We start from the raw sequence: 25,820 nt of genomic DNA, 5'->3' as shown, positions 1-25,820 counted from the left end.
TGCGCAGGAATTACCAATGACGTCATACATATGTCTTTCGGTTCAAAAATAGAAAAATAGTAAATACAAAATAATAAAAACGAGTTGCAATGTAAGTCAAGCTCATCAGGATTATTTGTAACATAGAACACAGAGAAATACACAATTAACTAAATATGATCTGCTTTTACAACAGGAAACGCAGGCAGGAAACCGGACGGACTCAAAACCCACGTCTTGTGGGGCAGAGGTTCGTTGACGGACTGATCAAGGGTGAGTGAGAGCACTGAGGTTAAATAGAAGGGAAGCCAATCTGTCAACGAGCCGCAGCTGGTGCCACACGGGCGAGGCCGATTGGGTGCCATGGCAACCGTGACAATTATATTCATTTGGTTTAGAATAAAAATTGGTGGTTACCGAGTCATCTGTTGGGTGAGGCTGACGATCCAACAGAAATACTGATATTGAAAACGATTGATCAGTCCAAAGAAAAAATATACATGCACACAAATAAATAATGCAACGTGGTTTCGTTCTAAACAATTACAATTTATTTACATGGATGGGACAATCAAATGACACGAAAGAACAAAGGACACAAGAACTCGCGTTGTTAAAGGGGGGGAGGAGAGTATCCCGGAGCGGTTGAAAGTGCTGAACTATAAGCCCTGTTTTAACGTAATCAACTCATTTTAAATGGTCAGGAATGACTTTGTAGGGTGTCAACAGGTTATTTATAACAGACACCATGTTGCGTTATCTTTTCTTGCATTACCTTTGGGTCAAACAAAGCACCACATGGGGGCAGGAACACAGCATGGGCCCCTTAAGAAAGGTAAGGTAAGGAAACATGGAGCATCCAGGCTTTGTGGTTGGCGTCAGGGGCTGTAATACATTCAAAATCCCACTGGTGAGAACCACCAGGAAAAGTATGTGTGTCTCTGTGTGTGGAGTCAAACTTTGAAAGTTCAATCACGAAACAGCACTCGGGTTTAGGAGAGGGGGGCAGTTTCTCCCAATCAAGCCACTCCTGGTCTCACTGTACTGCCCATGTGAGAGCAGAGGTCCGCCAGAAGAATGAGGGTGTCCCCAGGGGCCGGGGGTGTTCTCAAGCACATCCCTCATAGGAGTCCAAGAAGAGTGGGTACTGCGAACTGCTGTTTGGTGCTTAAGCACAAAAAACAGTCAGGACTAGTCCCCCTACCCGTTGACGGAGGGAGGCTACCCTCTCGTCTACCGGGGTTAACGCCTACGTACAGGCGCTGAGCCGTGGGGCAACCAATATGGACACACTGTCACGGTTGCCATGGCGCCCAATTGGCCCCGCCCGTGTGGTGCCAGCTGCAGCTTGTTGACGGTTTGGCTTAGCTTCTATTTAAACCCTTTTTGCTTCCATCTGTTTTTTTATCCTGACCACGTCTATTCTCCTCTCCTGGCTTTCGACTCGTTTTCGACCCCGACCACGTTTTTGCTCTCCCGTCCTGGCTACTGACCCGTTTTTCCATTCCCGACACCGCCATCGCTCGCCATGGAAGTCCCACTTCCGCGTTCAGAGCGACCTGCTTCCCATAACATAAAGAAATATAACATGTAGATGTCTACATGTATATTTATTCATAAATTAGAACATTTGATGAGTCTCCGGGATCTTTGTGATTTTCATGATTACTAACTCTGATCACCTTGAGCAATCATTTGGGCGCCTTCTGATTGGCTGGCACTTCGTTCTTAAGCACGCTGCTCCCAGGTTTCCTCGTCAGAGTGTACATTTGCAACTCTGTGTGACTCTCCTGATTTCCCATTCGTCTAAGAACTCTGCTTACCTGTTTCTGCCTGCCTCCGATCCGACCTGTTTCTGTCCCACGCTTCGATCTCCTCTCCAGCCCAGGTAAACTCGACCTGCCTGATTTCCGCACTCCGATTGGCCACTCGATCCGAAGCTTTCTTTCAGGCGCCGCTGCTGACGTCTGACGGCCATCATGCTCCTGCAAGCCCTGAACGCTTCCTTAAATAAAGAACTGAAACAAATGCTCTGGGGTTTCCTGGTCTGTTCTGGTCTCCTGATAGATGCGGCCTGGCCCGCAACTCCAAATATAGAATTATACGCATACGGAGTGAAAGGAAACGAAATTGAATTCAAAGCATGATATGAAAGATACAGGACCAACTCAATTGTGAGTATTCTGTTCTTGCAGGCGTTGTGGTTGATCCGCCGCTCGGTACTGAAGGATTTTTTATTTTATTTATTTGACTATAAGGGATTTAATATAATACAAATTACATTTGCTGAATGCAGTGGGGATTTTTCACAGGGAAGGCTTGTGGTCAGTGTGGCCTAGACAAGAATGATGTTTACAGAAAAACAAGAACGGGGACAAGGGTTGACGCGGGAAAAGGAGACAAGTGTTCTGATAAGCTTTCTTGTTGTGAGTCCTTTAGACATGGCGGCGCCTTTCGGCGAGGAGGTGGCGACTAGGTGGAGGCAACGTGAGGAGTCTGCCAGAGGAGGAGGTGAAGCTGGCACCAGACCCGCCCCATAGGGGGAGGCTTCGTGACGCACTGTTCAGACGAGGTGGAGTCTTCCTGGCCCGTGTGAAAAAGACGGAAGAAGAGAGACGAGAGATGGGAGGCTCGACGAAGACTAATTAGACTAGTTCGACAATAATTCGGCTAAATTCGATGGAATTCACTTAGCTAAATACTTTAAGAAAATAAATCTGCCCCCGTGTGAAAATGCCAGTCTCTTGTCAATATTTTTCCCCAAAATTAAGAAACGAGCATGCATTGTTAGGAGAATAAAGTTCGTGTTTGATTAATGGAGTCAGATAACTAATTCGAATAATTTGGTAAACGCTACATTTGTAATATAGTTTTTCCCCTAACGGTACGTTGGTCGCAGTGGATGGCGCGCACACAAGAACCAAAAAAAACACGTAATCCCGTGTTTCCCTGTGCACGCCGTCCGGGTAATCCTTAATCCGGGAGTCACGGAGGCAACACAGCCAGCGAGTAAACGGGTGAGTGGATGCAGATTAAAGTGTTGTGTCATGCATCTGAAGCGAACGGGTTCAACTTTCGCTCCTAAAATCCCACCGGGCTCACTCAGATGACATCATTTTTGACAAAGGTTTGCAAATTTTGAACACTAAATTGCCACTGATTGGAAAAATACAGTGACGGGCCCCAACTGGTATTTTGAACTGGGCTTAAGTGTGTCCTATTTTTACACAACTTATAGATGGATAGATAGATAGATAGATAGATAGATAGATAGATAGATAGATAGATAGATAGATAGATAGATAGATAGATAGATAGATAGATAGAAGTCTGGATGCCTAAATAGATAGATAGATGTCTAGATAGATGTCTAGACGTCTAAATGTCTAGATGTCTAGGTAGCTGTCTAAATAGATAGATAGATGTCTAAATAGATAGATAGATGTCTAGATAGATGTCTGTATCGATAGATGTCTAGATAGATAGCTGTCTAGATGTATGGATAGATAGATTGATGTCTAGATGTCTAGATAGATGTCTAGATGTCTAGATAGATGTCTAAATATATAGATAGATGTCTAAATAGATAGATGTCTAGATAGATGTCTAAATAGATAGATGTCTAGATAGATGTCTGGATGTCTGGATGTCGGGATAGATGGATTGATGTCTAGATGTCTAGATAGATGTCTAGATGTCTAGATAGATGTCTAGATAGATGTCTAGATAATTGTCTAGATAGATGTCTAGATGGATAGATAGATAGATAGATAGATAGATAGATAGATAGATAGATAGATAGATAGATAGATAGATAAAAACTTTATTCATCTCACACTTCCAGCAGTATCCTCGGGGTGCTGTGATGTAAATTAGCAACAGGAAAGGAGAATAGACGTGGTCGGGCACAAAAAGAGGTCGAAAGCCGGGACGGGAGAGTAGACGTGGTCAGGATCAAAAACGTGTCGAAGCCGGGGGACAGACAGGAGCAAAAAATGGGACAGGTGGGAGTCAGGGTCGAAAAAGGCTTGCCTAGAGTTAACTGAGGTCCGCAGACGGACAGACAATAGGGGACAGACAGGAGTGGGTACAAGTACTGATCGGGAGCCAATCAGAGTCCGAGGTAGTTGGCGCCAAAGGAGCAGGCACAGGTGTTTCACATCGGTAATCACGACAGTTAAAACAGAATGCGTGATACAATCCACCACTTTTTAACGTCAAAAGGTTGGTATGTGAAGATGATGCTAGTTTTTCAGCATAGAAGAAAAAACGGCATAGAGAAAGCATTTTTTTCTATTCTGTATTTGTAAATATTTTATTCTCCTGGATTTACTACCCTCACGGATATAAGAGGACATTGGCTGCACATTATTATGAACACAACGACTTCGGTGAGCTACTCCGGGTTTTATATTGTCCCTGTATCTTGTTTCAGACTGAACTCCATGTTTCTGTGATAAGCGGTGCAGATAATGGATGGAATGGAGTGTCTACTTTTAAATTAAACTCAATTCCAAGTGTTTATTGTCATATGCACAGTAAAGTTGCGAGCGAAAAAGAAAATAGAAACTAAGGAATGGTTGGCATTTCTCGAATCCCAAGACTTTAACCTTCCGAATGATGGAACGATGCATTTGAGTGACATCGTACGGACACCGCATCCGCACGTGTTCTCGACACGTATTTGCTTCTTTGCGAGCTTTGGGAATGTTAAGGGGGTAATAAGTTTGCACAATCTGACTGTTTTGTCCACGTTCCCATTGTAGCGCCTTATAATCCGGTGCGTCTTATGTATGTCAAAAATAGGACCAAAAGCTATTTTTTCGGGGTGCGCCCTATAACCCGGTGCGCCTTATAGTGCGGAAAATACGGTATATCAATTGAATATTTGCAAAATATGTTGGTCTGGATTGTCATTTTTCTCAAAACAATCAAAATGGATTCATAGCGTTTTGGAAAAGAGCTTTTCATTTACGTAACGTATTGAGATACGTAACGCAATTGGGTCCTGTTTCCGTTCTGGTCCTGACAGTTAATTTGGGCGTAGAAGAAGAAGAAAATATACGTTTTCAGGGCTGAGGAAGACAGAAATAGAAATAGACAAAAACATTTCAGCTTTTCAAATTATTATATATAGCTCATAAAAAGCCATTGTAAAGATATAACCGTATGGAACACTTCTGATCGGCCCTCTCGTTTTTTTCTTCTTCTTTATCTTTCTCTTTATTTGCACAAGTAGATCCAACTCATTATCTCAATGCAGTTGGATGAATCCTTACCATAAATGTATCTTAATGGACTTGCGGACGGTGTGAGTCAACATCATGGAAAAAGTCTACATGGGACCTTCACCGGAGGTGGGCTGGAGAGGGGAGAGGGGAGAGGGAGCGCCTCTCTCCTCATCATCCTCACAGTCAGCCAATAGGAAGCAGGAGGAGACCCATATAAAGCCGAGCGCCGCATCGCGCCTTACTATTTCCATCCTCGTTCTCTTGGAAGGATGCTGCCATGGATGTGAGCTGATGGGTCTTTTTCTTTTCGGGAAGGCGGGGGGGATTTGGGGTGAAACGGGGTCCGTGTATGAGTAGATGGGTGCAGAGATGAGTGGCGAGAGGAGAAGGTTTCGCAGTGGATTGCTCAAAGTGACACACAAAGTAAGTGGAGCATTATTTATGAGGTCTTTTCGGGTCTTTTTTTAACAGGAGGAGGTTTTTGGTGCAAATTTATTCAATTATTAGAATAAGTGTATATCTATTCAATTGCATATTAAGATCAGGGGAACATTTATCTAAAAAATATACATCACGCAATATATGACCACTGCAGTCCTTGAAATGTTGTGTATGAAATTAATATGTTAGTTTAAAAAAAACAATAGTTTTAAATTTAAATTTTATAGAATACAATAGTCAATTGGCCGGTCCAAATTGTCCCTAGGTGTGAATGAGCGAATGAGTTGTCTGTCCCCGTGTGCCCTGCGATTGGCTGGCAACCAGTTCAGGGTGTCCCCTGCCCACTGCCCGATGATTGCTGGGATGGGCTCCAGCAACCCCGCGACCCTACTGAGGATAAGCGGTGTAGCTGATGAGAGATGAGATGAGACAATAGAATAGGCTTTATGTCACGACCAGCACACAGGGTAGACCCAATCGCGTAACGTTTTCTCACAATTTTATTGAAAGAAAGAGGAAGGGCAGCGCCCACGATCCGATGCTCACTATACGCGGGAACAGGGTTGGGTAGGGTTACTTGAACTTGATTACTTTCAATTACTTTTGGATTACTCCAATACCAAATATGCTAATAAAAGACAAAAGAAGCTAAATATGAAGAAAATGATGACTCACAACACGTGGTAAGCTTTCTCTCCTGGCTTTGATCTCTTTGATCTCCGGCAAAACGAACATCAAATGCGACAGAAACAAAATGAAAATCAATCCAAAGAGCTTGCCAACATCATTTTTGCCGTTCCATGTATTCCGTTACTCCCCAAGCCTGCACAAAATTTAGTCATTTTATTCATATTGAGTTTCTTTTGTCTTTTATTAGCATATTTGGTATTGGAGTCATCCAAAAGTAATTGAAAGTAATCAAGTTAAAGTAACCCTACCCAACCCTGCGCGGGAAGCAAGTCGCTCTCGTACTCGGATTGTGATCCGAACACGGAAGTGGATCTTCCGTAGCAAGCGATGGGCGTGTCAGGGACGGAAAAACAAGTCGGTAACCGGGACTGGGAGAGCAAGGCGTGGTCAGAAACGAGTCGTAAGCCAGGACGGTAGAGCAGACTTGGTCGGGATCAAAACATGTCTAGCCGAAGACAAACAGGAGCAAAAACGGGACAGGTGGCAGTCAGGGTCGAAAAAGGCTTGCCTTGTATACACAAAGGGTCGCAGATGGACTGACAACAGGGGATTGACAGGACTGGGTTCAAATAGTGACAGAAAACTGTTGCTGTCAGGACCAGAACAGAAACAGGACCCATTTGCGTATTGTACCACAAGTTTGATTGAAGGAAAGAGGAAGGGCTGCGCCCACGATCCGGTGTTCGCTGCGGGAAGCAAGCGAGCGATGGCGGTGTCAAGGACGGAAAAACTGGTCGGTAACCGGGACTGGGAGAGCAAGGCGTGGTCGAGGTCGGAAACGAGTCGTTAGCCAGAATGGGACAGTAGACGTAGTCGAGGACAAAAAAAGGTCGTAAGCCAGGACTGTAGAGCAGATGTGGTCAGGATCAAAACAGGTCGTAGCCGGAGACAAACGGGAGCAAAAAACAGGACAGGTGGGAGTCAGGGTCGAAAAAAAGGCTTGCCTAGTATACACTGAGGTTTGCAGACAAACTGACAACAGGGGACTGACAGGACTGGGTTCAAATAGTGACACGGGGCCAATCAGAACCCGCAGCGGTTGGCACCAAATGAGCGGGCATAGGTGAGTCACATCAGTAATCATGACACTTTATCATCATTTATATCAACAAGGTGAAACATAGTATGCAAAGAGATTAGCCATGGCACTCTAGAGTTAATATATAATAAAGACTTAAAAGCAAATAATAAGCATCTGTCAGAGTAAATAGGCAAAAATATTTAGATTATTTAAAAAAAATACTTAGAAACTGGCCCAAGTTATAGTAATAGTGCAATAAAAAATAGTGCATTGTTATAGCAAAAGTGCAATTATGGAATTCCGAAAATCAATCAATTTTTATTTTGTGAAAACACAATTACAGGTGTTTGAAAATGCATGTTTTGTCATGAACCAGAACAGGATCAGGACCCAAACGCGTGACGTTACTCACACGAGCCTTTTATTTTACGGGAAATGGGGAGTCATGCACGTTAGGCAGAAGTCTGGCGTGAAATGATAGGAAGCCAGAGGCCGACGAGATCGATACCAATTGCCCGAGATGATATCGGATGGATGGGGTCGATACCGGACAGGACAGACAGGATAGAAAATGAAACAGGATACTGTGGTACTGGTTTGTTATTAAGTACAATCCCTTGTTTTGAGCTTCCTGAAGTTCCTGCATCCCCCACATGGGTCCATCATCATTACCATCTAATCATAACACATTCAAGTACCTAAATTAAGTTCCTCTACATATGTTATTGTTCTCTTTAAAATCGATATTACGTAGTTACCCTTGGAGTGCCGTGTCTAATCTCGTTTCAAGGTAAAAGTGATTCATATCAGTAGTGTCTTGTATTAATTTTAAAAGGGAAAAACGTGAAAGCCTTCTAAGCCAATAATTTACTTCTATTATATACATTTTAAATGACTTCTTAAAGTGTCACGGTTTCCATGGAGCCCAATTGGCCCCGCCCGTGTGGCGCCAGCTGCGGCTCATTGACGGATTGGCTTTCCGTCTATTTAAGCTCTGTGCGCTCATTCTTCCTTTGTCAGTCTGTCAACGAACCACTGCCCCGCAAGACGCTGGTTTTGACTCGGTCCTGTTTCCAGTTGGTATTCCCTGTCTGATATTGTTCCCGTTTTTTTTTGTCCTGTTTAATATTGGTTCCCAGTTTCGTTCCCGTCTTTTTTTGTCGTGTTTATTATTCTCTCCAGTTTTTGTTCTCATCTGGTTTGTCCTGTTTATTTTCGATATCCTTCATTATCAATCCTGTCTGTCCCGTCCTGTCCGGTATCGATCCCATCTGTCCGATATCTACTCGGGCAATCGTGTCATGATTGCCGATTGAGCACAGCTGCGGCGGCTTAATTGGCGCCAACAGCCCGGACAGCTGATTGGCTGTCACTCTCTTTTCAAACCCCCGGCTTCCAAGAGGATGTCAGATCGTTATGCGAACTGTTGCCTTCAGCTCAGTTAGCCTTTTCGTCCGACTCCGTTTTTGCTTTTTTTCTGCCTGATCTTTGTTGCTGACCTGTTTCCGGACCTGATTACGCCCCGTTCTGCCTGCCTCTTACCTGACTTGTTTTGCCCCGTTACCTGCCTGCTTTCTGCTACCGACCTCGCTTACGAACTCGACATCGCCTTTGATCTCCAGTCCCGGCCAACGACTTGCTATTCCCGCCTGTCTCCAATCCTCCTCGCCAGACACGGAAGTGCCACTTCCGCATCGCTCGCTCCTTTTGTCCGTCAGCCATCGGATCGTGGAAGCAAGCCCTACTCTCCCTCTTTTTTCAATAAAAACTGAGAAAACAAGCGCTATTGGGTCCTGTGTCCGTTTCTGGTCTTTGACAAATTGGTATCGATCTCGTCTGCCTCTGGCTTCCTATCATTCCACGCCAGACTGCTGCCTAACGTGCATGACTCCCCATTTTCCGTAAAATAAAAGGCTTGTGTGAGAACGTCATGCGTTTGGGTCCTGGTCCTTTCTGGTTCATGACACTAACAGTGTTCTCTCTAAGCTGCTCGCACATTCTCAGCGCACAAGAAAATCTAGCCAGCGCACAAAAATCAGGGCTCAAAATTACTAATTAAGAAGCCACTTGAGTCAAAGTTACAGTGCATGAAGGTAGAAATACACTGCTTCCCCTGACGTTGTGTCCTAAATGCGGTATTTTGAAGTCGAGTCGAAGTAGAACGAAGTTGTGTAAAGTTAGTAGAGTTTGTCGAGAACTGGCTTCTTCGGCTCGACTCACTAAAAGGAACCGGCTCTTTCGGGTCCTAAACGGCTCTTCAGGTTGTTTTTGCATCTTTAATCCCGACATGACCAAATATTATGTAAAATGATGCACAAAATGACTTAAAGGAAGGGGGAATAGAGGAAAAAAGAAAAAAATACCAAAATGAAAAAGTGAAAAGCTGAAAAATAAAAATAAACAAAAGAAAGAGAAAAAAAGAAGGAAATATTTAGAAAAAAGCCAGAAAAAAAGAAAAGAAAGAAATGTGTGAAAAAAGTAAATAGAGAACAAAAAGATAAAAGTAACAGCTCAGAAAAAATAAACACAATGAGATTTTTTTTAAAGGAATTAAAAAAAAAGTAGAAAAAAAACACGGAAAAAAAGAAGAAAAAGTTTGTGTTGCATTCAAATAATTTCCAATTATATCAAGTGAACCTTGTTGCCAACATTGTACTTCCACAAAAAAAATGTGGGGGTCGGAAACGAGTTGTAAGCCAGAACAGGAGAGTAGACGTAGTCGGGATTAAAAATGGGTTGTAAGTCAGGACAGGAGAGCAGACGTGGTTGGGATCAAAACAGGTCGTAGCCAGAGACAAACGGGAGCAAAAACAGGACAGGTGAGAGTCAGGGTGAAAAAAGGCTTGCCTCGAATAAACAGAGGTTCGCAGACGGGGGATTGACAGGAAAAACGGGCGCAAAAACGTGACAGGCGGGAGTCAGGGTCAAAATGTACAGTTGTGTATCTTACAACCGACTAAATAAGCCCCCAAAAATGTTAATACTATGCGACAAAATATATCAGGAAATAAAAAGAAATGGATATCTTGTGAAAGAATTGTAAGAACAAACGACGTTTGTAGGCCGTACATGAGTCAATTCATTCAAAAGAGAAAAATAATTTTGCATTGCCGGAAACTCTTGATGTCAAGTTTTGGACATGTTGGATAATGACTTAGTTGCCACACTTGGGATTATGGTGGCTCACTGTTGTTTCAAGCGTTGCTCACCGACTTTGTGTGAACGCTCAGACCCGTAAGGAAAATTACAGGGAACATTGGACACTAACCTCACTGCATACAATGTTCACAACATTGACATCAATGACAATAAAGTTGATTCAATTCAATTTATGCTAATTATTGTATTTGATGCATTTTGCAACATTCAGGCAGCACGGCGGCGCAGTGGTTAGCGCTTGTGCGGCACAGTTCATGTCATGGGAACCTGTCGTGGGTTCAAATCCAGCTCCAGACTTCCTGTGCGGAGTTTGTATGTTCTCCCCGTGCTTGCGTGGGTTTCCTCCGGGCACTCCGGTTTCGTCCCACATTCCAAAGACATGCATTTCAGGTGCATTGGCCGGTCCAAATTGTCCCTAGGTGTGAATGAGCGAATGAGTTGTCTGTCCCTGTGTGCCCTGCGATTGGCTGGCAACCAGTTCAGGGTGTCCCCTGCCCACTGCCCGGAGATGGCTGGAAAGGGCTCCAGTCCCCCCGCGACCCTAATGAGGATAAGCGGTACGGCTAATGAGATGAGATGATTGTGAAATTTAAGGCTCGCATTCGATTGGTTCCGTACATTCGAACAAGGGTTTGTTGACTTTTGGCATCGACCGTTAAACGGATCCATGCGTGTAAATAAACAACTTTGTCATCTGTTTACACTGACACTCGGGGGAAGAACATTAGCTGGATATGAGCGAGCTTTCTGCATGAGCAGCTACATGGATGCAGGGGACTGGACGGGTTTGTGTGCGTATCCTCGCTGGCTGGAGGAAATGAAGGCCAGACTGAGAGATAAGCAATGACAGTATCTATGGAGGTGGGGGTCGGATTGTAGGATAGTTCTTGTCAGGACCAGAACGGAAACAGGACCTACTCGCGTAAAGTTTCTCACAAGTTTTATTAGAAAAAGGGGACGGGGTTGCGCCCACAATCCGGGGATTGCTGGATGGGACTTCCGTAGCGAGCGATGGCGGTGTCGGTAACGAAAAAACACGGGTCAGTAGCCGGGATAGAAGGAACTGGCACCACACGGGCGGGGCCAATTGGGCGCCATGGCAACCGTTAACACTTCGGGACATCAACTGTATATAAGTCGAATGTTATCTATGCATACCTGTCTGTCATGACCAGAACGGAAACAGGACCCACTCGCGTAAAGTTTCTCACAAGTTTTATTAGAAGAAAGGGAGGGGGTTGCGCCCATGATCCGGGGATTGCTGGATGGGACTTCCGTGGCGAGCGATGGCGGTGTCGGTATCGGAAAAACACGGGTCAGTAGCCGGGATATAAGAAACTGGCACCACACGGGCGGGGCCAATTGGGCGCCATGGCAACCGTGACACACGGGCCGGGCCAATTGGGCGCCATGGCAACCGGTAACACTTCGGAACATCAACTGTATATAAGTCGAATGTTATCTATGCATACCTGTCTGTCATGACCAGAACGGAAACAGGACCCACTCGCGTAAAGTTTCTCACAAGTTTTATTAGAAAAAAGGGACGGGGTTGCGCCCACGATCCGGGGATTGCTGGATGGGACTTCCGTGGCGAGCGATGGCGGTGTCGGTAACGGAAAAACACGGGTCAGTAGCCGGGATAGAAGAAACTGGCACCACACGGGCGGGGCCAATTGGGCGCCATGGCAACCGTGACACACGGGCCGGGCCAATTGGGCGCCATGGCAACCGTTAACACTTCAGAACATCAACTGTATATAAGTCGAATGTTATCTATGCATACCTGTCTGTCAGGACCAGAACGGAAACAGGACCCACTCGCGTAAAGTTTCTCACAAGAAAGGGAAGGGGTTGCGCCCACGATCCGGGGATTGCTGGATGCGGGAAGTAGGTCGCTCTGTACGCGGAAGTGGGACTTCTGTGGCGAGCAATGGGAACGGAAAAAACGGTCAGTAGCCGGGATAGAAGAGCAAAAACGTGGTCGGGATCGGAAACAAGTCGAAAGCCAGGAGAGGAGAGTAGATGAGGTCGAGATCAAACAGTTCGTAATTCAGGACAGGGGAGCAGACGTGGTTGAGATCAAAACCGATCGTAACGGGAGACAAACAGGAGCAAAAAACGGGACAGGTAAAAAAGGGCTTGCCGTGTAAAAATGGAGATTCGCAGACGGACCGACAAAAGGGGACTGACAGGACAGAGTTCAAATACAGACAGGGAGCCAACCTGTCAACAAGCTGACAGTTCGAACACTTCGGAACATCAACTGTATATAAGTCGAAGGTTATCAATGCATACCTGTCTATCAGGACCAGTACGGAAACACGACCCACTCGCGTAAAGTTTCTAACAAGTTTTATTAGAAAAAAGTGATGGGGTTGCGCCCACGATTCGGGGATTGCTGGATACGGGAAGCAGGTCGCTCTGAACGCGGAAGTGGGACTTCTGTGGCGAGCGATGGCGGTGTTGGGAACGGAAAAAACGGGTCAGTAGCCGGGATAGAAGAGCAAAAATGTGGTCGGGATTGCAAACAAGTCGAAAGCCAGGAGAGGATAGTAGATGAGGTCGAGATCAAAAACGGGTCGTTATTCGGGACGGGAGAACAGTTGGGTTCGAGATCAAAGCAGGTCGTAATTCAGGACGGGAGAGCAGATGTGGTCGAGATCAAACGGATCGTGGCGGGGGGAAAACAGAAGGCAAAACACAGGACTGGCAAAAAAGGGCTTGCCGTGTAAAAATGGAGATTCGCAGCTGGACCGACAAAAGGGGACTGACAGGACAGAGTTTAAACACAGACAGGGAGCCAACCTGTCAACAAGCTGCAGCTGGCAACACACAGGCGGGGCCAATTGGGCGCCATGGCAATCGTGACACACGGGCCGGGCCAATTGGGCGCCATGGCAACCGTGACAGTTCCAACACTTCGGAACATCAACTGTATATAAGTCGAAGGTTATCAATGCATACCTGTCAAGCTCAGCTAATTGCCTATCAATGATTGCAAATCCCTTTATTGAGGGATAATCAGCGTTGGGTAAATTACTTCAAAAATGTAATCCATTACAGTTACAATTTACCTTAAAATCTAATTGTAGTGTAACTTTTTCAATTACTTTAAAAAAGTAATGGAACGAGTTACTTTTGGATTACTTTAAGGTTTAAACTACACATCCTGGACCACAAAAACAAATACCGACTTGTTTACACGTTCCTGTGACACATTGAACCCTGACGTGATCCTTGCTTGCTTCAAAAGGGGGTTGAGTAGCTTCTGTGGGAGAACCGCCTGCCAGGTCATCTTCCCCAGTTTCAGATGGACTAAAAGTGCTCTTCAGAAGAACGCCTGGATGCTTCCTCTGAAAAGAGAGAGAGAAACAGAAACAGAAATAAATTTATTATCATGAATTATTATTGTCACGACCAGAACGGGGGCAGCACGGCGGCGCAGTGGTTAGCGCATGTGCGGCACAGTTCATGTCTTGGGAAACTCCTGCGTGGGTTCAAATCCAGCTCCAGACTTCCTGTGCGGAGTTTGTATGTTCTCCCCGTGCTTGCGTGGGTTTCCTCTGGGCACTCCGGTTTCCTCCCACATTCCAAAAACATGCATTTCAGGTGAATTGGCCGGTCCAAATTGTCCCTAGGTGTGACTGAGCGAGTGAGTTGTCTGTCCCCGTGTGCCCTGCGATTGGCTGGCAACCAGTTCAGGGTGTCCCCTGCCCACTGCCTGATGATTGCTGGGATGGGCTCCAGCACCCCCGCGACCCTACTGAGGATAAACGGTGTAGCTAATGAGATGAGATGAGACGACCAGAACGGAATCAGGAGCCAATTGCGTAACGTTAACCACAAGTTTTATTGAAAGGTAGAGGACGGGCAGCGCCCGCAATCCGGTGCTCACTGGACGCGGGAAGCAAGCCGCTCACAAAATCGGATCTTGATCCTAATACGGGAGGCGATTTTCCGTAGCGGGAGATGGCGGTGTCAGGGACGGAAAAAAAACAGGTCGATAGCCGGGACAGGAGAGCAAAAACGTGGTCGGGATCAAAAATGGGCTGTAGCCAGAGACAAACGGATAGATCAGGAACAGAGAGGTGGAAAAACGCATGCAAAACAGGACAGGCAGGAGTCAGGGTCAAAATGCTTGCCTTGTAACAACAGAGGTTCGCTGACGGACTGACAACCGGAGAGTTGAGAAAAATGACAACCAAGACCAACATATTTTGTAAGTATTCAACTGATATAGTTGAAAATCATTTCTGGTTCAGTCAAAACACTATCCGCAATAATAGACTAGTCAAACTACAACCGTTAAACAGTCAATTTAGGCTCATTTAAGACCTAAGTACACCTACTACTACCAATTCAGTTTCATATTGGGGATAAACAAATTCAAATTACTTATAAAATTACTCATCAAATATATTAATGGCCTGATAATACTAAATAATTTTGCACACCCACTTTTTCTTTTTTTAATAGTTAAAAAAAGTTTAAAAGTTGATGCGTCACAAGAAATTACAGTTTTATATCTTGATGTTTAAAGTCTGAAATGTGGCAAAAGGTCACAAAATTCAAGGGGGCAAATCGATTCACAAGCCACTGTATGTGTCGTGTGTTATTATTTGTAGATCTTTCATTGTTATTTTGCTACGGCCGTATACTCTCAGTCAGTAATGATGTCATTTCGGGGTATGTTTTGTCGCGGTCTCCATTAACAGCGAAAACCGAGGGATCCCTGTCCTATTCTGTAGCTCGGGAGGTGAAGCGCTCGTCTTGGGATCAATAGGTCGCAGGTTCAATTCCTTGCTCCTCTGTGTTATATGTCGAAGTGTCCTTGGGCAAGACACTGAATCCCTAATGCCCCCGATAAGCAGGTAGGCCACGATGGTCGCTGCTATTGGTGTGTGAGTGTGTGTGTGTAAATCATGGTTGGGTAGGGTTACTGTAACTTGATTACTTTCAATGACTTTTGGATTACTCCAATACCAAATATGCGAATAAAAGACAAAAGAAACTAAATATGAATCAAATGATGACTCACAACACGTGGTAAGCTTTCTCTCCTGGCTTTGATCTCTTCGATCTCCGGCAAAACGAACATCAAATGCGACAGAAACAAAATGAAAATAAATCCAAACCGTTACTCCCCAAGCCTGCACAAAATTGAGTCATTTTATTCATATTTAGTTTCTTTTGTCTTTTATTCGCATATTTGGTATTGGAGTAATCCAAAAGTCATTGAAAGTAATCAAGTTAAAGTAACCCTACCCAACCCTGCCATTACCAGCAAAAACCGAGGGATCTCTGTACTGTTCTGTAGCTCAGAAGGTGAAGCGCTTGTCTTGGGATCAATTGGTCACAGGTTCAATTCCTGGCTTCTCTGTGTTACATGTCGAAGTGTCCTTGGGCAAGAAACTGAATCCCTAATGCCCCCGATAAGCAGGTAGGCCACGACGGTCACTGCTATTGGTGTGTGAGTGTGTGTGTGTAAATCATGGTTGGGTAGGGTTACTGTAACTTGATTACTTTCAATGACTTTTGGACTACTCCAATACCAAATATGCGAATAAAAGACAAAAGAAACTAAATACGAATCAAATGATGACTCACAACACGTGGTAAGCTTTCTCTCCCGGCTTTGATCTCTTCGATCTCCGGCAAAACGAACATCAAATGCGACAGAAACAAAATGAAAATCAATCCAAACATCATTTTTGCCATTCCATGTATTCTGTTACTCCCCAAGCCTGCACAAAATTGAGTCATTTTATTCATATTTAGTTTCTTTTGTCTTTTATTAGCATATATGGTATTGGAGTAATCCAAAAGTCATTGAAAGTAATCAAGTTAAAGTAACCCTACCCAACCCTGCCATTAACAGCAAAAACCGAGGGATCTCTGTACTGTTCTGTAGCTCAGAAGGTGAAGCGCTCGTCTTGGGATCAATAGGTCGCAGGTTCGATTCCCGGCTCCTATGAGTTATAAGTCGAAGTGTCCTCGGGCAAGACACTGAATCCCTAATCCCCCCGATAAGCAGGTAGACCACGACCGTTGCTGCTATTGGTGTGTGTGTGTGTGTGAATGGGTAAGTGTGAAACACATTGTAAAGCGCTTTGGGAGGTCTTTCAGTGCAGACCATTTACATTTAATCGTCAAACGGTAAAACTGAAAGTGTGGAAACTTCAGACATCAGCAGATTACACATGTGGACCTCATGGCCTGGTGTGTCAAATGCCAGAGCGTCTCTTTTCTTTATGTCTGTGCAGATTAAATGCAACACAGCCAGCTGGCTCGTGTTTACTACTAGAGCTGTCTGCTTAGATTATGATGTCATCGTCCGTCCCTCCGTCCGTCCGTCCCAATAGCTCTTGGCTCGCACGAGCCGAAAGAGCTTATTTACTCACACAGTCACATGACGTAACGAAATCATTGCAGATAGAAAATCGGCTAAATTGGAATATTCTGCCGCATTTTATGTTAGTTTTGCCGGAGATCGAAGTGATCAAAGCCAGGAGAGAAAGCTTACCACGTGTTGTGAGTCATCATTTTATTCATATTTAGTTTCTTTTGTCTTTTATTAGCGTATTTGGTATTGGAGTCATCCAAAAGTCATTGAAAGTAATCCAGTTAAAGTAACCCCACCCAAGCCTGATGATTACTGAGTCACCTGTGTCCGGTCCCTTGGCGCCGACTGCCTGGGACTCTGATTGGCTCCCTGTCCCTATTCGAACCCACTCCTGTCCGACCCCTTTTGTCAGTCCATCTGCGAACCTCAATTAACACTAGGCAAGCCCTTTTCGACCCTGCCTCCCACCTGTCCTGTTCTTTGCTCCCGTCTGCCTCCCAGCTTCGACCCGTTTTTGATCCTGACCCCGTCTACTCTCCCGTCCCGGCTTTTAACCTCTTTATGTCCATGACCACGTCTACTCTCCTTTCCTGGCTTACGACTCCTTGTCAGTATTTAAACTCGGTCCTGTCAGTCCCCTTTTGCCGGTCCGCCTTCAAATTTCTGTTTTTACACCGCAAGTCCTTTTTCGCCTCTCCTGTTTTTTGCTCCTGTTTTTCTCCTGTTACGATCTGTTTTGATCTAGACCACGTCTGTTCTCCTGTCCGCAATAACGAACCGTTTTTGATCTCGACCGCGTCTACTCTCCTCTTCTAGCTTTCGACTTGTTTCCGATCCCGACCACGTTTTTGCTCTCCTGTCCCGGCTACTGACCCGTTTTTCCGTTCCCAACACCACTATCGCTCGCCACGGAAGAGCGACCTGCTTCCCGCGTCCAGCGATCACCAGATCGCGGGCGACACCCTTTCCCTTTCTTCCAATAAAACTACACAATGGAAGTGGGTCCTGTCTCCGTTCTGGTCCTGACAGCTATAATCTGTGTTTCCGGGCAAATCCAATCTGCTTAGTCCATATAACTTATCCACAATGGCAATTTACCGTATTTTCACTATAAGGCACATCGGATGATAAGGCGTCTGTCTGTCTCTGACTACGACCTGTTTTTTGATCCCGACCACGTCTGCTCTCCCGTCCTGGCTTACGACCTGTTTCTGACCCCGACCACGTTTTTGCTCTCCTGTCCCGGCTACCGACCCGTTTTTCCGTCCCTGACACCGCCATCGGTCGCTACGGAAGATCCACTTCCGTGTTCGGATCACAATCCGAGTGCGAGAGTGACTTGCTTCCCGCGTCCAGCAAACATCGGATCGTGGGCACAGCCCTTCCTCTTTCTTTCAATAAAACTTGTGGTAAACGTTACGCAATTTGGTCTTGATTCCGTTCTGTTCTTGACAGTTTACAAATGTTAGTGTGGACAATTCAGCATAGTACATTTTAAAAACAACAACCCGTTTTTGGTTTAAGTCATGAAAAACAGAGTGTGCAACCCCAATTTTATTATTTTAAAATGTATCTTTTTGTGAACGTGAAGGACAAGGGGCCAGCAATAAAAAGCCAAAATGGAGGCAGTATACAATGATTTTGTCAAGACCAGAACGGAGACAGGACCCACTCGCGTAACGTTTCTCTTAGTTTTATTGGGAAGAAGGGAAAAGATTGTACACACGATCCGGTGATCGCTGGTCGCAGGTGGCCCTGAACGTGGAAGTGAGACTTCTGTGGCGAGCGATGTGGTGTCGGGAACAGAAAAAACGGGTCAGTAGCCGGGATAGAAGAGCCAAAACGTGATCGGAATCGGAAACAAGTCGAAAGCCTGGAGAGGAGAGTTGACGTGGTCGAGATAAAAAATGGATCGTTATTCGGGACGGGAGAACAGACGTGGTCAAGATCAAAACAGGTCGTAATTTGTGATGGGAGAACAGACGTGGTTGAGATCAAAACAGATCGTAACGGGAGTAAAACAGGAGCGAAGGGGCTTGCCGTGTAAAAACAGAGATCCGCAGAAGGACCGACCCAAAAGGGAACTGACAGGAGTGAGTTTGAATACTGACAAGGAGCCAATCCGTCAACAGGCGGGGCCAATTGGGCGCCCTGGCAACCGTGACAGATTTTGTTTTTCCATTCATCTTTTTCAACAACCACCTCAAATAAAAAACAACCTTGTGGAGTTTCTCTTGAAAAAAAGACTATTAGGCTTGTTTTTCACAGAAGGGTCAATAGATAAATGTCTGTTTCAATTCGGTCGCCGAAAGTTATCCATGGCTTGTTTTGACATTGAAAGTTTTCATGTTCTCATCACAATTGATTTTTGATGTTAAATTCAAGGCTGAGGACCGTGAAGAGAGTGCATTGAGTTGAGGGTGTCTTCAGTGACCACAACTGTCCAAGGCTGTTTTGTTGGTAACATGAAAGTCTGTCTGGATCTGCCGCTAATTGGGTCATCTCATTGTTTGCTAACCTCCATAATGGGAAGGTGTTTTGTAAAGGTTGTCAAAAGTGGGTACGGACGTGCAATGGAAAACCTTTGCTGAGTGTTATTATACTCTTCTTCTCCAAGTTCGTATGAGTCACGCAAAAAGGAAAAGTAGATGCCGCAGAACTCTTGCCGTCTTTCTTTCGAATCCAAACCTGTAATACTGACTGAAAGCGACATTCTTCTTAATCCTGGCCCCCCACCACAACCATCCATCTTAATCCTTTAAGAACAACTCTAAACTGAAACCATAACCTCTTATCGTAATCCCTAATGTTTTCATTTTGTTTTTACATTTCTTATACCGATTACGATCCCTCAAATCGCTTTTTCAGCCTGCTGTATTTACATATTTTTGTGCTGTGCGTATAAAATTCCGTATAACGGCACTGTGCCACATGGCGGCGCCTCTTTGTTTGATTGTGTCGCAGAGTTTTAGTAATGCAGGGTGCTTCGTAGTCATAAATCAAAAGCATTCCTCTCTGCTTTGGCTATTGTTGGGATTTAAACTATAAAAAATGTACCGTTTACCAAATTGTTCGAATTAGTTATCAGACTCCATTAACCAAACATGACCTACTTTCATCCAACAATTATGCGCACTCGTTTTGAGAGAGAAAGGACCAGGAAGCCAGCAATTCCACACGGGGGCGGGTTTATTCCTAACAGCAGATCCAAGTGTATCCAACAGGAGACGACCCCGATCCAAGTTGCCCCGGATGACTTATACATTTCAACAAACAAAGCAAAGACATCCTACTATTCCCCTATTGGCTATGTGTCATCTGCAGCTAACTTTAGCTTTCTCTTATTGGTTGTCTTCTGCCAGCATATGGCGTGTCGGCTCTTCCCATAGGCGCGCCAAGGCAGTTGTTTTCTGCTCAATCTCAATCTCACACAACAGCGCCCCGACGTCTGGTCGTTCTGCGTCAGCAGACCCGCGCATCCTGTTATTAGAAGTGCGGCTCGTCCTAGACAAAACATCTGCCACTTATGCATTTCACTCAGCCTGCCCTGACACCTTTTATTGTACAATGAATTGAAGCACAGTCAGTAATTATCTTTATTAAATCAAACGGAATAAATGTAACTTGTATGCACCAAATGCATAATGCACAAACCCTTGCAATACCAACTGTATGACGATACCAAACTGTATGTAACATCCTACATGCCGACATTTCTTGTGTAAATATTGTGTAAATTATAACTATAACCTTATCCTCCTTGTTTAACAACCTTATCTTCTCTGTTCCTTTATCTTCTTGGCTTTTTTACCTCACTGTGAATGTGTGAACCTGGAGTGTCATGCCCAATTACGTTGTCACAATATGTTAACCGATTTTGTAACAATGACAATAAAGGTCTATTCTATTCTATTCTATTGTAGTCAATCGTATAAAATCCTTTATGGTCAAATGTTGAAAACCCTTTACTATCTTACAAAAATCATCCATGGCTCCTTTCGCTATGGGCTTAACCTGAACCCCCAATTCATAAGTTTTTATTATCATTATGATTATTAATCACAATCTTTCATTTATTTCAGGTGCTAATCTAAGCAACTGACCTGGATTTTCACAATGATTGACACAAGTCCACAGAGTATGGAGGAGAGTGCAGAGGAAGCGCCATGCACTGTATGCTGCTGCACTCTTACCAACAAAATCCTCATGGTGGTCTTCATGGTGCTGCTGATCCTGGTCATCCTTTTCGGAAATCTGCTGACCCTGGCAGTGGTGTTGGGCACCAAGCACTTCCGGACGCCGCAGGGCTACCTGAAAGCCTCGTTGGCCGCCGCCGACCTGGCCGTGGGTGTATTTGTGGTGCCTTTGTCCGTCTACGCCGAACTCTACCTCATGGCCACTGATTCCATGCCTGAGTGGATGGCCAACAATTCCAGTTCAGTGAAGTTGCATCCTTGCACCATCATCGGCCCCGTCTTCGCAGGATGCACCCTGGTGTCCATTACCACCATCTTCCTGATGACGATCGAACGCAGCATCGCGGTGTTACGCCCTCTGCATAAAGACTCAGTGATCACGCGCAAACGGACTACGGTTCTCATCGTGCTCTCCTGGCTGGGGAGCTTTTTCTTCGCCTTGCTGCCCTTGGTGTTCAGCCGCGAGATCGTCTTGGAGTACAACACCTGCAGCCGCATGTGCAACTACGCCCTGGGAAGCATCGGCGAGTTCCCGTCTCAGGCTTGGAACATCCTGCTACTCTTCCCAGCCTTCGATTTCACCCTGCTGGGAGGCACGGTGGCCATCAACATCATCTCCTTGTCCAGCATTCGCCAGCATTCCAAGCGCAGGAAGCACCTGGCTGAAGCCGAGTGCCAGAAAGCCAGCAAGCCCACCTTCTCTGACATCAAGGCAGCCAAAACCATCGGAACACTGACTGTGGCTTTTACTGCGTCCTTCACACCCATTGCCGTCTTTGTCATGGGCAACGTTTTGGGCAACGAGTGGTGCAACTTCTCCTTCTTTGCCTTCTGGATTTTGGCGACAAATAGTTGCTGTAATGTGATTATCTACAGCGTGCGAGACCATAAGTTTCGGTTGTGTGCACAGAAGTTGCTTCTTCGAAACGCCGACAAGAGCTGCAGACAGACTTAACTCTTTTGTTTTCTTTCTAAAGTGCACGTCTGTCATGTGGATTGCTAGATATAATGTCTTGAAACACTGCTTAAATAGGGATTCTGCTGGGACTTGAGCTATTTTGGTTGGGACACTGTTCACAAGCTAAGTTTAAAGTGGTGATGAATGTTCACTACTACCCAGAGCTTTTCCGCGCACAAGAAAATCTAGCCAGCTCACAAAAATCAGGGCTGAAAATTGCTAATTAAGAAGCCAATTAAGTCAAAGTTACAGTGCATGAAGGTAAAAATACAGGGGTTCCCCTGACGTTGTGTTCTAAATACGGTATTTTGAAGTCAAGGTCGAAGCAGAACAAAGTTGAGTAAAGTTAGCAGAGTTTGTCGGGAACCGGCTTCTTCGGCTCGGCTCACAAAAAGGAACCGGCTCTTTCGGGTCCTAAACAGATCTTCAGGTTGTTTTTGCTTCTTTCATCCCTAAATGACCAAATATTATGTAAAATGATGCACAAAATGACTTAAAGGAAGGGGGAATAGAACAAAAAAGAAACAAATACCAAAATGAAAAAGTAGTGAAAAGCTGAGAAAAAAAAGAAACAAAAGGAAGAGAGAAAAAGAAGGAAAAATTTAGAAAAAAAGCCAGAAAAAAGGCAAGAAAGAAACAAAGGAAAAAAGTTAGTAGAGAATACAAAGAAAAAAGTAACAGCTAGGAAAACATAAACACAATGACATTTTTCTAAAGGAATTTAAAAAAAATAGAAAAAAATGAGAAAAAGAAGAAAAAGTTTGTGTTGCATTCAAATCATTTCCAATGATATCAAGTGAATCTTGTTGCCAACATTGTACTTCCACTAAAAAATGTGATTACAGTTCTGTATCTTACAACCGACTAAATAAGCCCCCAAAAATGTTAATATTATGCGACAAAATATATCAGGAAAAAAAAGAAATGGATATCTTGTGAAAGAATTGTAAGAACAAACGACGTTTGTAGGCCGTACATGAGTCAACTCATTCAAAAGAGAAAAATCATTTTGCATTGCCGGAAACTCAGCAAAATGTAACGTGATGTCAAGTTTTGGACATGTTTGATAATGACTTAGTTGCCACACTTGGGATTGCCGTCGCTCACTGTTGTTTCAAGCGTTGCTCACCGACTTTGTTTGAACGCTCAGACCCGTAAGGAAAATTACAGGGAACATTGCTTACCAATTCTTTACCCAAACATTTACCAAATCCTTCAAAGGTTAAGCAAACTTGTATCCCACCAACCGAGTGGAAGGGGCAAACTCCTCTTACACCATTTTTTCCAAAACCAAACTACGACCCTAAACTCCTCACCCTATCCCCTAACCCAAGGGTAGGGGAACCATCGTCCTGTCTGTTTTCCAGGTCTCCTTTGTCCATACCGCTGATTCAGGGAACAGGAACCAGACTTCTACAGAGCTTGGTAACAATCTGCAGATGAGCTATACAAGGAAACTGGGAAAACAGGCAGGACTTTGGCTCCCAACAACCAGGTTTACCACCCCTGCCATAACCTTAACTTAACCCAATCGTGATCAGGGTTGGGTAGGTTTACTTTAACTGGATTACTTTCAATGACAGACCAAGGGAATCACTTTGTATCCTGAAACGCCTTTGTAACGTGAGGCAAATGTTTCCCGTTCAGGTACTTTGTAACCTGAAACCTTTGTATGGTAAGCAGGGTTGGGTAGGGTTACTTTAACGTGATTACTTTCAATGACTTTTGGATGACTCCAATACCAAATATGCTGATAAAAGACAAAATAAACTAATTATGAATTAAATGACTAAATTTTGTGCAGGCTTGGGGAGTAGCGGAATACATGGAACGGCAAAAATGATGTTGGCAAGCTGTTTGGATTTATTTTCATTTTGTTTCTGTCGCGTTTTATGTTCGTTTTGCCGGAGATCAAATAGATCAAAGCCAGGAGAGAAAGCTTACCACGTGTTGTGAGTCATCGTTTTATTCATATTTAGTTTCTTTTGTCTTTTATTAGCATATTTGGTATTGGAGTAATCCAAAAGTCATTGAAAGTAATCCAGTTAAAGTAACCCTACCCAACCCTGATGGTGATAATGCCACTCTTGGGTCAAGGTCATTCCAGGAAAAGATGGATTGACTGAACTTGTTTTTTGGTTTCAATAGGAACATTAAATGGTGAAAGTGAGGTGGGTGATGGATTTGTGTTTTTCTCTGTGAAGATGTGTTGCAAGTCTGTGAAATGGCTCTTTGTCTGAACTCAATAAAAAGTGTGATAAACACCAGCTTTTTGCATTCATTCTTCACACATTTTTTTAGGCAAGTAAAAAATATTCAGGAGAATAAAGAGCAGTGTTCCCTATAAGCTGCGCGCGGCTCGCACATTCTCAGCGCACAAGAAAATCTAGCCCGCGCACAAAAATCAGGGCTCAAAATGATTAATTAAGAAGCAACTCAAGTCAAAGTTACAGTGCATGAAGGTAAAAATACACGGGTTCCCCTGACGTTGTGTTCTAAATGCGGTACATTTTGAAGTCAATGTCGAACGAAGTTGAAAAGTAAAGTCAGTAGAGTTTTTCGAGAACCGGCTTCTTCGGCTCGGCTCACTAAAGAGAACCGGCTCTTTCGGGTCCTAAACAGATCTTCAGGTTGTTTTTGCTTCTTTCATCCCTAAATGACCAAATATTATGTAAAATTATGCACTTAATGACTTAAAGGAAGGGGGGAATAGAACAAAAAAGAAAAAAATACCAAAATAAAAAAGTAGTGAAAAGCTGAGGAAAAAAAGAAACAAAAGGAAGAGAAAAAAAGAAGGAAAAAAGCCAGAAAAAAGAAAAGAAAGAAACGTAGGAAAAAAGTAAATGTCAAGTCAAGTCAAGTCAAATTTATTTATATAGCCCTTAATCACAAAAATGTCTCAAAGGACTGCACAGGATTACAGTTACAAAATTACACAATTACCTGATCTTAAACCAGCAAACCAGCATCCGGGCAAGGAAAAACTCAAAAACCTCAGTGTGAGGAGAAAAGAGAAACCTTGAGAAAGGACCTCACATGTGGTAATCCCCCTTCCAGGATTGACCAGGGTGAATTACAATTAGCATTACTGTACACAGAATAGTAAACACTAGGTAAGATGTTGAAAATGTCCGGAAAGAGCATGACATCAACGACGACGCCAGCTGGTAAATGCAGGGGTTGACATGCTGCAGGTCAGACCCCGGTCCGTTGACCCATCCCAGATCATCCTTCTCCTTCGTATCAGCCAGGCAGGCCTCAGAAAAAGACAGGACAAAACAGAATACGAGGTGGGCATCAATCATATGCTTTGGAATAGAAGTGTGTCTTAAGCCTCAATTTAAAAACTTCCGTTGAGGTTGCAGATCTTATCTCCAGAGGCAGGGCGTTCCACAACACCGGGGCCCGGATGGAGAACGCTCTCGAGCCCGCAGACTTCTTGGCTCTCGGAGAACAAAAAGAAAAAAGTAACAGCTCCGAAAAAATAAACACAACGAGACTTTTTTTAAAGCAATTTAAAAAAAAGAAGAAAAAGTTTGTGTTGCATTCAAATAATTTCCAATTGTATCAAGTGAATCTTGTTGCCAACATTGTACTTCCACTAAAAATGTGACTAAGTACAGTTCTGTATCTTGCAACCAACTAAATAAGCCCCCCAAAATGTTAGTATTACGTGTCAAAAGATACCAGGAAAAAAAATGGAAATCTTGTGAAAGAATTGTAAGAACAAACGACGTTTGTAGGCCATCTTACATGAGTCAAGAGAAAAATAATTTTACATTGCCGGAAACTCAGCAAA

The 25,820-nt window shown here is 44.2% G+C and overlaps 1 protein-coding gene across 1 annotated transcript; it reads left to right on the top strand.

Annotated features, from left to right (window-relative positions):
• Positions 1–5,562: 5,562 nt before the first annotated feature.
• LOC148373018 (beta-2 adrenergic receptor) lies at positions 5,563–24,262 on the top strand. The gene is made up of 2 exons (XM_088328136.1): positions 5,563–5,633; positions 20,950–24,262. Exon 2 carries the CDS (start codon positions 20,984–20,986, stop codon positions 22,016–22,018), a length of 1,035 nt encoding a protein of 344 aa, XP_088184262.1. The 5' UTR covers positions 5,563–5,633; positions 20,950–20,983; the 3' UTR covers positions 22,019–24,262.
• The last annotated feature ends 1,558 nt before the right edge of the window (positions 24,263–25,820 follow it).

Source organism: Urocampus carinirostris, chromosome 2 (genome assembly GCF_059441175.1).
Source record: "Urocampus carinirostris isolate Australia breed hairy pipefish chromosome 2, RoL_Ucar_1.0, whole genome shotgun sequence".
Taxonomy (NCBI): domain Eukaryota; kingdom Metazoa; phylum Chordata; class Actinopteri; order Syngnathiformes; family Syngnathidae; genus Urocampus; species Urocampus carinirostris.
The sequence above is the reverse complement of the archived record's forward strand: the minus strand, read 5'-3'. Positions and strand labels throughout refer to the sequence as shown.